This window comes from Geotrypetes seraphini, chromosome 4 (assembly GCF_902459505.1).
Source record: "Geotrypetes seraphini chromosome 4, aGeoSer1.1, whole genome shotgun sequence".
Taxonomy (NCBI): domain Eukaryota; kingdom Metazoa; phylum Chordata; class Amphibia; order Gymnophiona; family Dermophiidae; genus Geotrypetes; species Geotrypetes seraphini.
In genome coordinates this window covers 251,366,027-251,380,042 of record NC_047087.1, presented here as the reverse complement: position 1 = coordinate 251,380,042, position 14,016 = coordinate 251,366,027, and the positions used below count along the sequence as shown (strand labels likewise).

The following is a 14,016-nucleotide window of genomic DNA, read 5'->3' as shown; positions in this document are numbered from 1 at the left end:
AGAAAAAGTAGTTTCAGTTACTAGCGATGGAGCACCTAGCATGGTGGGGACAACATCAGGATTCATTCATTTCTTTGCTAAGGAAGCAAAACATCCACTGATTCAATTTCACTGCATAATATATCAAGAGGCTCTCTGCGCCAAAGAAAGCAGCAAAAAACTTGACGATGTCCTCAAAGATGTAACAAAAATGGTGAACTTCATCATGGTGCGTGCTCTTAATTTTCGACAATTTCAAGCCCTTCTTGATGAGGTTCAGGCACAATATAACACTTTACTGATGTACAATAACGTCCGGTGGCTGAGCAGAGGACGAGTGTTAGAGAGATTTGTGGCCTGCTTGGAAGAAGTTAGGCTATTTATGAACGAAAAGGGGGAAGACTATCCTCAACTCACCAACATGGCCTGGCTTACCAACCTCATGTTCTTTACAGATTTTACTAACCACTTTAATGTACTAAACAAAAAATTACAAGGCATGGGAAAAACAGCAGAAAGCATGTTTAGTGACATCAAAGCTTTGAGAGAAAATTGCATGTTTTTGAAAAAGACCTTGAGAGTGGACAGCTAAAATATTTTCCCAACCTAAAAATACATTTGGATAATTCTACAACATTTGTGGACAGTCATAAAAAACACCAGGAAATCCACAAAGCATATTCCACCATTGTAGCCGAAGCAAAGGAGAATTTTAGTAAAAGATTTTCTCAGTTCCGTAAGATGGAGACAACCCTTTCATTTATAACTTCCCCAGAAAAGTCCACATTTGAAGATCTTGATCTTTCCTGCTTACAGTGGTTGGATATTCAAAATTTGGAAATGGAGCTACTGGAATTTCAAGAAAGCTCTATCTGGAAAAGTAAATTCAATGACCTGCATGCGGCTCTTGAACGTATTGAGTGTGAAAGGGTGACAAATGAAATCACTGCTAGCAGTTCTGAAAATGAAATCCTAAAAGCGTGGAATTCTCTGCCAGACAATTTTAAGTCCATGAAAGCACTTGGGATTGCTCTTTTTACTTTGTTTGGGTCATCCTATGCTTGTGAGCAGCTGTTTTCGGCTTTGAATCATATAAAATCTGATGCTAGAAACAGATTAACGGATGACATGAGTGCTGCATGTGTTGCTCTGAAATTAACGCACTATGAGCCAAGGATTGACAAGTTATCAGCATGCATGCAACAACAAAAATCACATTAATTTTTTTCAGAGCATGCCCAATGCATATGTTTACATGAAGCAGTGTTTTCAGTTTGCAGTTAAGACACTTTCTAAGTTATTTAAATATTATTTAAAGATGTTATTTAAAAAAGGGACTTTACATGGCCCTGTTGTATTCCAATCTGGAATTTCCAATAAAAACGGTTGGTTTAATTGAAAGCTCTTGTTTTCTTTACATCATATTATTAGAAATGTAATGATTTAACTATTTTCTAATTTGATTGTAAATTTTACAAAAAAACATGTATAGACTCTTTGGGAATACACACCGAGTCTTGACACAGTTAACAGTTTTAAGAAGTTTATCTTTTTTTTTACTCAGGATACATTTGACATGTTATGTGAATAATACATTTAAAATATATTGTGTAACTGAATCAAATTCTTCCTAAATTCATTAAATTGAATGAAATCATTAAAACATTATAAATTGCCAATAAATTGAAATGAAAACCAAAGGATTGTGAATCAAATTGATTCTCTGACAATACAAAGATTCCAACCTTTAAAAATGATGTTACATAGTTCAGGCAACTTTATAAAGAGTTTTTAGATACTAAAATCAGGTTATTAAGGTTTAATTGACGTGCTGGCACTTTGAGGAAATTCTTTGGTTTTGTGCGGCAGTTTGGGCACTCGGGCTCAAAAAGGTTAGCCATCACTGCCCTAGTCTTTATAATTATTGATGGAGGCTTCTGGCATTTGCATACATCCATTTCAAACAATGTTTACCATTCCTATGTACAACTTGCTCAGTAGTTGCCATGGATCATTTGCCATTTTTAAAATCTACTGTATCTGCTTTGTATTCAAGGACACCTGGTCAACTATGGTCTCTGTTGTAACCTCGCTGTCCTATCTTTCCTGTTTTGGTGATATCTTTTAAAGATACCTTGCTGCTGCTTTTGAGTGGTAACAGTACATGTCAATTCATAATTTACTGCTTAGTTACCCGTACATTAAAAAAAGTAAAAGGGCCACTAACCACCTCTTTTACAAAACTGCAATAGCAGTTTCTAGCGTGGAGAGCCACGCTGAATGGCCCGCACTGCTCTCGACGCTCATAGGAACTCAATGAGCAGCGCGGACCATTCAGTGCGGCTCCCTGCGCTAAAAACTGCTATCACAGTTTCGTAAAAGGAGGCCTAAGTGGTTCATAAATTGGCTGGAAATTAATCCTGTGCTAATGTTAACATCAATCCTCAGCTACCCACATGCTGCACGGCCAAAAACAGCAAAATGTTAATGCCTTATAAGAAGGGTGAATGTTTAGACCAAGGTTTAACATAAAAATAATAATGCCTCATACACTATACAATTGTATTTGAACATTAATCCAATAGTATTATGCCAAAGAGAAGATACAGCACTGCACTGGCAATGCATTCCAATCTATATAGTTACTGCTGGGGTAATATTTAGATTTAAATTTGAACTTCGAAAACCAGTTGGTTTGGCATTTGTTGGTATTCAGTAAATGTCAGCACATAATGACACAGCCCTATACCATTGTAAAGTTATGAGGTGGCAAACAGCAAATTATCCAAGGAAACATTTTCCTCTGTTGCTTTCTGAGAAACTCTAGTTCCATTTAGTTGCACAGTTTCTTCACAGATTCAGGATGTGCTAATGGCTATTATTTGTAATGCTGAAAGGAAAGGGTAATCATTTTCAAAATATATTTTTAAATTATTGAGAGATATTTACATACCTTTCCTATGATAAGGTTGGCTAATGTACCTAACAGAGCCTGCAAGTATTCATTCTTTTTCAAGGATAATACCGCAACAGTGAAAAAAAAGCAATCGATTCTAATTAGGTTACCGTTAACAATGCAGGTAAGCAATTTTACTCTTATGCTTTCTCTGACTTAACATTGCTTTTTATGGTTTCATGATAGTGCATGCACCCACTTTCATTAGAACTGCCAACGGATGTTTCTCACTGTTCTAAACAGCTGACTGAAATGCAAAGAGAAGAAAATGCATGAATAAATTGGGTCTTTGTATAAAGCAGTATTTTACAATGAGCTGAACAGTGTTCAAAAGTCTCTTCTACACGAGCCATATGGCTCATAAATATGAACTGTTACAAGCTAATGTCTAGCCTAAAACATCTGGATTAAGAAGTTGCAAGGGAAATTCTCTTTAAGATTCAGAGCTCTAGGATATTACTACCGGTACTAGGAATTGGGACTTGCATACTGCCTTTTTGTAGTTTTGCAACCACACCCAAAGCAGTTTACATACAGGTATATCAAGCATTTTCCCTATCTGTATTGGTGGGCTCACAATCTATCTTATGTGCCTGGGGCAATGGAGATTTAAGTGACTTGCCGAGGGTCACAGAGAGCAATACAGGGTTTGAATCCACAACCTCAGGGTGCTGAAGCTGTAGCTCTAACCACTGTGCCACACTCTCCTGCTACTACGGCTATTAATTATTTCTATAGCACTACCAGATCTACACGGCGCTGTACAGAGCCACGATGGAGGCAGTCCCTGCCCGAAGGAGCTTACAATCTAAACAGACAAGTCAGATAAACAAGATGCCTTAGATACAGTTAGGGGGAATGATTAATCTGACGTCTGCTTTTAAACAAGGGAAGGGGTGTGGAAGACACACTCAGGTAGTTTATTCAAAGCAAACGGGGCAGTTAGACGAAAGGAACGGAGTCTGGAATTGGCAGTGGAGGAGAAGGGTACAGCTAAGAGCAGCTGATCTGAGGAACTGGGAGGGGTATAAGGAGGGAGAAGAGAGGAGAGATATTGAGGGCATCAGAATGAACACTTATAGGTTAGTAATAGGAGTTTGAACTGTATGCAAAGGTGGATAGGGAGCCAGTGAAGTGATTTAAGGAGAGGGGTAACACAGGTGTAGCAAGGTTGGTAGAAGATGAGTTGTGCAGCAGAGTTTTGCACATATTGTAGGGGGGAGAGGCGGCACAGAAGTAGATTGCAATAATCTAAGCGTGAGGTTACAGGAGTGTGGACAAGGGTCCGGGTAGTGTACTCAGAGATGAAGGGGCAAATTTTGGTGATGTAGAAATAGAAGCAACAGGCCTTAGCAGTTTGTTGGATGTGGGTAGAAAATGAGGTCGGAATTGAAGAGGAGACTGGAATGATTACAATATTATTTACAGAGACGAAAAATGGAGAGAAGGGATGGAGGATTTAGGAGGAAAGAGGAGCAGCTCAATCTTGGATATAGCGCAAATGTGGTCATATGAGAAAATGCTTTCCTAAGCTTCAATGAGCACAATATTTAGAAAGAAAACGTCATCGTTCAAAAACATTTTCTGAAACTTGTAATATGCGGGTAAATCAACAACTGAATGCAGCTGAATGAAACTGAGTGCAGGCAGAGGCAGGGAAAGCTTAATTATATATTTCTGCCTAATTTAAGGAGAAAATATGTACAAATTATGCAATAGGGATCTATGATGTAAAATGCAACCAGTAGAGATGGAATTATGCTGTTGAAACTTATTCTCAAAAAAAAATATTCAGAATAATGTTTGATATCACCTATAAGTGCAGCTGAAATATAACTTTCAGATTTAGCCAGAGAATGTATCTTTTTTCTTCAAGAGTGCGAGTTAAGGCAGTAAAAAAAAAAAATAATCTGGAGCCTAAAGCATGATCACTGTAGTAACCTGTGGTACATTCTGCAGATTAGTTGCCTTGTCATTGCTCAAATGTATTTTTAGGCAATTGTGCTGATATTCATCTGGCAACAGTCAACATTGTCTTAAACGCTGACACTGGTTACATTAGCCCCCCAGTATTCAGTGCCTGGCATTGTCCAGGCACTGGCACTGAATATTGGGGGCTGAATGTCATGGGGATGGCTGCCAGAGTCAACATGGTCTTTTCTGGGAGAAGGGGAGAGGTTTTAAGTATCACAGGCTAGGGGAGGGAATAGGGAGGGGGCTCTTTGGGAGGGCGTTGAAGTTTTTCAGGTGCAAAAATAGTTATGCATTTCCTAGCTGATATTTCATGCTGGGGTCCCCCATAGCTAAACAAAAAGCTGTCCTAAATGAACCTGCTTAGCATAATCCCAGGCTCCTTCCTAAACACCACCCCCAGTACAGCCCCTCATCTACCCACATTTTCAGGGGCGAGTCAGATGCAATATTCAGTGGTACTGCCTTGTTTACTGCAATTGAAGATCAGGTGTGAGGCAGTAAAAGTTGATTTAAATGTACAGGAGCCTCTCCTGCCAACTTACATTGCTTTGAACATCAGGGGGCTTATGTTCAAATTTGGGCTCCCAGGATAGCCCCCGAAAAATAACATGTAACACATCAAGATATAACTTAGAATTTCCAAGGCACTTTCACACTGTCCCCAGTATCTCACACAAGTGGCTGAACATACAGCCTTTTGTAAAATACATATGAGAATGCCAGTAAATACAGCAGTCATTTACTAACCAATATGAGGCACTAAGGGCAGCACCCTTTTTGGCAATTTCCATGTGTTGATACCAGCAATTGGAAATGGTGATATTTTTTTTTTTACACATATATGTTTATAAGTGTTGGCAACTGTAAATAGAGGTTCACTGGCAATAACTAAGGAGCAAATTCTCAAAAGGAAAAATGTAATATAGTAACATAGTATATGACAGCAGATAAAGACCTGAATGGCCCATACAGTCTGCCCAATAATCACACTCACTGTACATTCATTATTAAATTGTCTTTTTAAAAAAATATTTCTGGGCAATAGACCATAGAAGTCTGCCCGGTACTGTCTTTAGGTTTCCATTGCTGGAGTTGCCATTGAAGCTCACTTCCACCTTATCCTAACCATCCAGTTACTGGAGCTTCCATCAAAGCCCTCCCCAGCTCATCTTAAACCAAATCACCATATACGAGACACAGACTATGCAGGATTGCCCAATACTGGCCTTAAGAACATAAGACAACGTTGGAAAAATTACTACTAAACTGGAACATACACAGGTGAGGCTGGACTCATTTAAAGCACTGGTCTTTTACCTGGGGGCCACCGCATGAGTGGACTACTGGGCACGACCCAGCAGCGGCAATGCTTATGTTCTTATGTTCTAACATTACTCCTAAGTTTTCCACGCCGTAACATTAATTTATGCCCTCTAATGTTACCATTTTCTTTTCTGTGGAAAATATTTGCTTCTATATTAACTTTCAAGTATTTAAATGTCTGTATTAGAGAATGACACGGTGAAAAAATTGGTCCCCGTCACCGCCCCGTCCCCGTCTCACCATCCTCGTCACCGCCATTCCCTTCACCGCCCCGTCACCGCCACTGCCACCCCATTCACCGTCCCGTCACCGCCACTGCAACCCCATTCACCGCCCCGTCACCGTCACCGCTGCATACATAAAAGCCTCAAACGGGTACGATTTTATATACTTTTCTTTATTTACGTATAAAGGAAACATTCTTTAAAACTTTAAAACTTTAAAACTTAGTTAAATATTAGTTAATAACTATACAAAAACAAAACACGCAGAGAAAAAATTAATTAATATAAATTCTCAAAACTGACACATTTTGATCACTAAATTTAAAATAGTTATTTTTCATACAATTTTTCAATCACTAATCTTCCACCACCCCTGGGGCTAGCAATGCAAAAACAAACACGACATGTACTTTAAATGCTTACAATGTTAGCCTACATGGTAAGTAGACGCGGCCGCTGTACCTAATCGCGGCAAAGATCTCCCTGCCGTGATTAGCATAGTGACCGCGGCTACGGCTGCAAGTCTCCCCTCCCCCCAGCGATCACGGCAGGAGGGCACCCAACCCCTCCTGTAGACCCCCCCCAACGGCCCTCCCGACAATCGCAGCAGAAGGGTACCCAACCCCTCCTGCCGGTCCTCCCAATGGCCTCCCCTAAGATCGCCGGCAGGAGGGTACCCAACCCCTCCTGCTGGACCCCCCCCCAACGAACCCTCCCACCCCGGAACCCCCTTAGTCTTACTTTCCAAGTTGGACCGGACGGCTCCTCACACGTATGGCCAGCAGGCTTGCCTCCGTCCAAATGAGGCGGGCCCGCCCCTACCCTGCCCAACCCACAGGATCCTAGGGCCTGATTGGTCTAGGCACCTAAAGCCACTCCCGCTATAGGAGGGGCCTTAGGTGCTTGGGCCAATCAGGCCCTAGGATCCTGTGGGTTAGGCAGGGGAGGGGAGGGGCGGGCCCGCCTCATTTGGACGGAGGCAGGCCTGCTGGCCAGACGAGCGAGGAGCTGTCCGGTCCAACTTGGAAAGTAAGACTAAGGGTGGTGTTTCGGGATGGCGGGGTTTGTTGGGGGAGGGTCCGGCAGGAGGGGTTGGGCACCCTCCTATTGGCGATATAGGGGGCCGTTGGGGGGGTCGGCAGGAGGGGTTGGGCACCCTCCTACCAGTGATCATAGGGGGGCTGTTGGGGAGCTGGCAGGAGGGGTTGGATATCCTCCTGCTGCGATCGTCGGGGGGGGCTGTTGGGGTAGGCAGGAGGGGATGGCTACCCTCCTGCCGCGATCGTTGGGGAGGGCTGGTTCTGTCGGCATGAAGGGCTGAGCACCTTCCTGCTGGCGATCGTCGGGGGGGGGCGGGTTCTATTGGCAGGAAGGGTTGATCTGACAAAAGAGGAGCACGGTGAAACACAGGTAAATAGCGGTTCCTAGAAGGGGGCACATTGGCCTGCGGGGACAAATCTTTTCACCGTTTTTGCGGGCGGTGAAAACTTTTGTCCCCGTGTCTGCGGCGATTTGGCTTTGGAGTCTCCATAACCCGCAGCCAAACCGCAGCCACGCTGCAGCTGCCTGCGGGGATCGCTCCCCGTGTCATTCTCTAGTCTGTATCACATCTCCCCTGTCCCTCCTCTCCTCTAGAGTATACATATTCAGATCTTCTAGTCTCTTCTTGTATGTCTTTTGGCGCAAGCCCCATCCCATTTTTGTTGTTTTTCTCTGGACCGATTAAAATCTTTTTACATCATTAGCCAGATATGTCCTCCAAAACTAAACACAGTACTCCAGGTGGGACCTCACCAATAACCTGTACAGGGGTATCAATACCTCCTTTCTTCTGCTGGTCATGCCTCGCTCTATACAGTTCATCATCCTTTTAGCCAGCCACCGCCTTATCATACTGTTTCATCACCTTCAGATCCTCAGACACTATCACCCCAAGATCCTGTCTCAAGTGTTATTGAACAAATCTTTAAGAGAACATACCAGAACATCTCTGAGCTCCCCCAATATCCTAGGATGGATGCCATCCAATCCCATGGCTTTGTCCACTTTCAGTTTTTCAAGTTGTTCATAAACACTTTCTTGCGTAAACAGTGCATTATCCACTCCATTCTCACGTGTAACTTTGCCAGCCAATCGCAGTCCTTCAGGATTTTCTTCTGTGAATACAGAGCAGAAGTATTTGTTTAGTAAGTTAGCTTTTTCCGTATCAGTCTCCACATACCAGTTTGTAGTTTCTTTCAGTCTCACAATTCCATTTTTTGCCTTCCTCCTTTCACTAATATACTTGAAAAAATTTGTATCACCCTTTTTTACATTTCTAGCCATTTCTGCTGTCATCAGATGTATCTCTCTCTCTTGACTTCTTTCAGTCTCATCCGGTATTCCTTTCTGTGCTCTTCTTCTTGAGTTTTTGTGTGTTTCACAAACACTAACTCTTTTGCCTTTATTTTCTCCATCACTTCTTTGGAAAACCATATTGATTTCCTTTTTCTCTTGCTTTTGTTTATTTTCCTCACATAATGGTTGATGGCCAATTTTTTAATCCTTACAGTTTGGACCACTGTTTTTCCACCTCTCTTATATACTTTCATCTTATCAGATCTTTCTTTAGTTACTTCCTCATTTTACTAAAGTCCACACATTTGAAATCCAGGACTTTTGAGTTTTGTGTGGCCACCGTCCACTTTAGCTGTTATATCAAACTAAACTGTTTGTTGATCATTACCACACAGGTGCGCACCAAATCAGATGCTAGGGAACTTTCCCTATTTGTGAGCACCAGATCCAGCATCACTTCTTCCCTTGTGGGTTTTATCACCATTTGCCTGAGGAGAGCATTAAGAAAGGCATTCACAATCTTTCTGCTTCTTTCTGATTCCATAGATGGAACTTTCCAATCTACATCCAATAGGTTAAAATTACCCAGCAGTAGCACCTCCCCTTTTTTTCCCAACTTCTGGATATCTGCAATCACATCTTTATCAAGTTGCTTTGATTGTGTAGGAAGTCTGTAGACAACACCCATGTAGATAGAAGTTCCATCTTCTCTAAGCTATCATATCGATTTTTCTTTTCCCCCAGGCCCCCTGCATTTGTCGCTTGGATATTGTTCTTCACATAGAGAGCTACTCCTCCAAATTTTGGGTCATCCCTGTCCTTCGTAAAAAAGATTATAACCTGGTATGTTAGCATCCAACAACAATATCCAAGTCTGCCTTTAACATTGGGGCCTGTGAACATTTGTGGTCATTGCTTTCCAGCTACCTTTCAGTGACAATCTCATTTTTTAATTGTTTTTTAGTTAGTCTCACTTCCTACTGCATTGCTAAGAAGTGACTTGCTAAGATTGCTGTTTCATTGCTATCTTTATTACTGTGTCATTTTGTCTTTTGCTGGGGTGGCCACCAGAAATTACCTGTATCCATATGCTACTCCCACATTCTAGTTTAAATGCCTAGAAACATATTGCCTGAGTTTCTCAGCAAGGATTCTTTTTTTTTCCTGTCAATAAGATGCAGTCCATCATTACAATATAGGCTTTTGCTTTTCAATGTGCTGCCCCATCCTCCTATGTACATAAAGCCTTTTTGATGACACCAGGTTCTGAGCCACATATTGAAGTTCTCAGTATTTTGTCATCTTTTCTCTCCCTTTCCATAAGTAGGCAGTATTTCTGAAAGGCTACAGACTTTAGAAAAGGTTAAAACCTTTCCCAGCTCCCAAAAATCCTTCTGTACTCCAAGCAGAGTCTTGTTAGACAGGTCATTTGTTTCCAGGTGGATAACAACAACAATGTTAGAATCCTTAGTTTATTCTCTAATTATAGTCAGTATTTGCCTGGTATTCCTGGTAGCTGAGGATCCTGGAAGACATTTCACTATTTTGGGTTCCTTGAACTATGTTCCAAGGTTAATGCCCCTGATGATGGAATTCCCTAGCAGCAATAAGTTTCCTGATTTAGATTGAGTTTCATATTTGTGCTGTGGAGGTGTTTTACTTCTTGAGCTATCTTCACTGGTTCTAGTTCCATCTCAGTTCTTTTTTTTTCCTGGAGCATCATAATTCTCTAATGAAGCAAAGGAATTCTGTAGGGGCAACAATTGTGAGGGTGGGTGGTTTGTGTCACCTGAGTCTACTAAGCCTACTGTGACCTGGGTTGCTTCATATCCTGGGTTGCTTCAATTTTTGAGACAATGGTGGTAAATTGGTATGATTCTGTAGAGTGATGGAAGCTGCTTTAATTGCATCTAATTCCTGCTTAAGTTATTAAGCTCCTACTTAATACTAGCAAGCTGATGACAGATGGAGCAAGCCTTAAGCCTCCAGATGGTGTACCTTGTAACTAAAGCACCATAGTGATTACACTAAATAAAAGTAATCTTAATTGGTTGAAATGAGTATTGACTGAGGAGTATTCTTGATTATTGGGTTGTCAATATATATATGTGTAGCAAACCCTAGGGCGGGTGGGGTTATAAGTTATAATGAGTCGGCCAAGTTCCTAACCAAACAGCACTGGAGGAGGAGCAAGCCCTCACAACCCAATCAAATTCTACTGGAATTTATTTTTTCTTCAAAAGGTTAAACAAAATTACCCTTTCTATCACTTGTTGAAATGTCTGGCCATAAGAAACACTTTGATGAAACCTATGCATGCTTCAGAGCTGGTATAAAAGCTACTGAGGATATTTTTTCAAGTATAAGTATCCACATTATTTTGGCCACCTAAAGCATGTTGCCCTGAAATTTCAGCATCCTAGACTTCTAAACATGTAAATAGTGTCTTTCCCCAAAACATATTTATATATGAAGCCAAGCTACATGTGTGAATGATGCTATTTCCATGTGTAAATTATTTTAAAATGACCTCATATTTATGAAGGTGGTGTTCTTTTTATTGTTGAAATTAACCTCTGAAGGCATTGTTATAAGCCAATGTATGTTGATTTTTAAAGTTAATCAAGTGCTTTGTTTGACATTTCATCACAGCTGCACATTCTCAATTTTAGGAAACTTTGGCGTATAATGAACTAACTATAATAAAGTTTACTGCTTGTGAGGGAATGTTTTTATTTCTTGTTTTATTTTTGCAAAAGGGTTCTACAAATGAAGGATGTAAAAACATTATGGACCTGATTCTATAATTGGTATAACTGTCAATCATCCACCGTTTAGGCACCGTTTATAGAATTGCACCTAGTGACATCAAAGCATTCTTCAACACCAGTAGGGGTTAAAACCTTAAGTGCACTGCCATTTAGGTCAGGGTTTTCTTGGCCTAAATGAATGCGTCCAAGTGAAACCACTCCCAAGATCCACCCCAAATCTGTCCTTACCATGCCTACTTGCCAGTAGGTGCCTTGGTGTACACACCTACCTTGAAGTGGTAGGCACCTACCAAGTTAGCCGCCTACTAGTTAATTAATTTTTAAAAATGTTTTAAATTAAAATTTTTAATATATCTTTCAATTATCAGTGCCGATTAATCCAATTAAGAAAATTAAGTTAGGTGCCTAGATCGCCTAGGCCACGGGTTTTCAGCATTTTCCCAATGAATATGCATGAAATCTATTTACATGCATTGCCCCCATTGTATGCAAATAGATCTCATGCATATTTGAGGAAATCCTGAAAACCTGACTGGATTATGGTCCTCTTTCACCACCCCTGGGCTAGGTGCACTGATCTAGGCATCTGACTTCCGGCGCCATTTGTAGAATCTGAGCCTTTGTGCCAGTGCTTTTGCTAGTTACAGAGCGTTTCATGTGTTTTTGAGTTATGTAGGCTCCTGTCTCAAAAAGAATTCATTTATTTGTTTTAGGAATTTGGTATTTTGCCATTTGGAATGAGGTTACCAGATATTTCCACGGAGAAACCAGGACACATGACCCCACTCTGTTCTGCCCCAGGCCCACCCCCACAAAGCCTCGTCTTTCTTTTCTGACTTATGGGCCACATTTGGAGGGCTTCCGATCATGTGCAGATGCATTTGACATCATCTGCGCATGCTCAGAGGCCTTCCAGACATGGCCAGGAGGTTGGGGGAATTTACAAAACCCAGACAAACTATAGATTTTTTTTAGAAAGTCTTTCCAGGCACCCAGACATGTCCGGGTTTTTTCAGACATCTGATAACCCTAATTTGGTATCCATTCAAAAGGTGAATGATTAAAAGTTAAGCTGAACACAAAAGCATTTTAATGACAAATAAAAGGGTCCCACTAGTTTAGACTGGTGGGACAATAACATTAGATGAGCTAGTCATCGGAAGAGGTTAGGGATTAGGTGAAGAGGAAAGGGGGAAGGGTGATAGGATGGAGTAAGATTTTGAGGTTAGAGGAAAAGGGTAAAGAGGATTGGGTGTTGGTCGGGGTTGTGAGGGTGCGTGTGAAAGAAAGAAGTATGATTGGATAAAAGGGGGGGAGGTTGATTGGTGGAAAGTTGTGAGGAGTTTGGGTGGGAGACTCATTTTGGGAATTGGAGGGAGGTGAGAGTTTGGTTAGGTGGTGGTGGGAAAGAATTTTCCCACCCACCCACCCGTATTGCAGAATAATGGGGGGGGATTGTTGGAGAAGGGACTGGAGGGGAGAATCTGTATAGGGTTCCGGGTAGATGGGTTGAGGGATGAGGGCGGTCGCAGCTTGACTCTGGGAAAGTGGGGCCGAATGGGGAGAAAAATATTATGAAATGCGGCTGGGGGATGGAATTAATATATGTTGAAGGGGGAATTGAAATGGATAACTCATGGGTGACACCGCCATGAGGTGGGGAATCAATGGGGAGCACTCATGGGCGGTACCGCCATGAGATGGGTGGGGGGGATGACCTGACGATACCGTAGGTCATCTTATGGCTGAGGGTGGAGGGGGTTGATAAGAGGGAGGAGCTACGTTCGATACCGAATAGCTCATGGGGAAATGGGACTTGGGGGATTGACACATTTGGGAATTGTGAATGTTAATAAATTTAAGTATTGAGTTGTGAGCATTGTTTAAGTTATTAAATAAAGCTGCGGCCAGTTATTTATGCCACAAGAAGAGGTTGTATGTGTTTTATTGGAATGTCATAGGCAATGTTTAAGATGACTGATTGCGAATTCTAATGTTATAAAATACTAATTTTAGCATTAGCCTGAGTAGCTACACATTAGCACAAGATATAAAAGAGTGGGGATATGAGATAGCACAGTGATAATTATTAAAAAAACAACATACAGTAAAATAAAAGGTGGGTATAAAACTTAAAACTAAGGGCCTGTTTTACAAAGCCACGCTAGCGACTGTTGCGCAGTAATGGTCCTGAAGCCCATAGAAATTTAAAGGGGTTTGGGGCTGTTGCTGCGTGGCAACCGCTAGCACAGCTTTGTAAACAGGCTGTAAAACATACAGCTAAGTTTCAAATAATAAGTTCTCTTTTTTTATTGTAATTTTCAAAATTATACATTACACAAAAGTACAAGAATGGAATTATATACAGAAAAAAAAGAAATAAATTACTACTGTAGTAACATTAAAGCAACCAACAATTTCCATCAAGCCCACATTAAGGGAGATTACTTAT

General features: G+C 41.3%; 1 protein-coding gene across 6 annotated transcripts in view; it reads right to left on the bottom strand.

The window, feature by feature from the left end:
- Window positions 1-14,016, bottom strand: part of PCDH15 (protocadherin related 15) — a 2,123,136-nt gene that overhangs the window by 888,605 nt on the left and 1,220,515 nt on the right. Inside the window, exon 1 of one of the 6 annotated variants that reach the window (XM_033941007.1) lies at window positions 8,437-8,532. The exons of the other annotated variants lie outside the window; for them this stretch is intronic. Within the exon in view, the coding sequence (XP_033796898.1) occupies window positions 8,437-8,490 (54 nt within the window). The 5' untranslated portion in view covers window positions 8,491-8,532. Of the gene's footprint in view, window positions 1-8,436; window positions 8,533-14,016 lie in introns of those variants that run through there. 6 annotated transcript variants of the gene reach the window in all.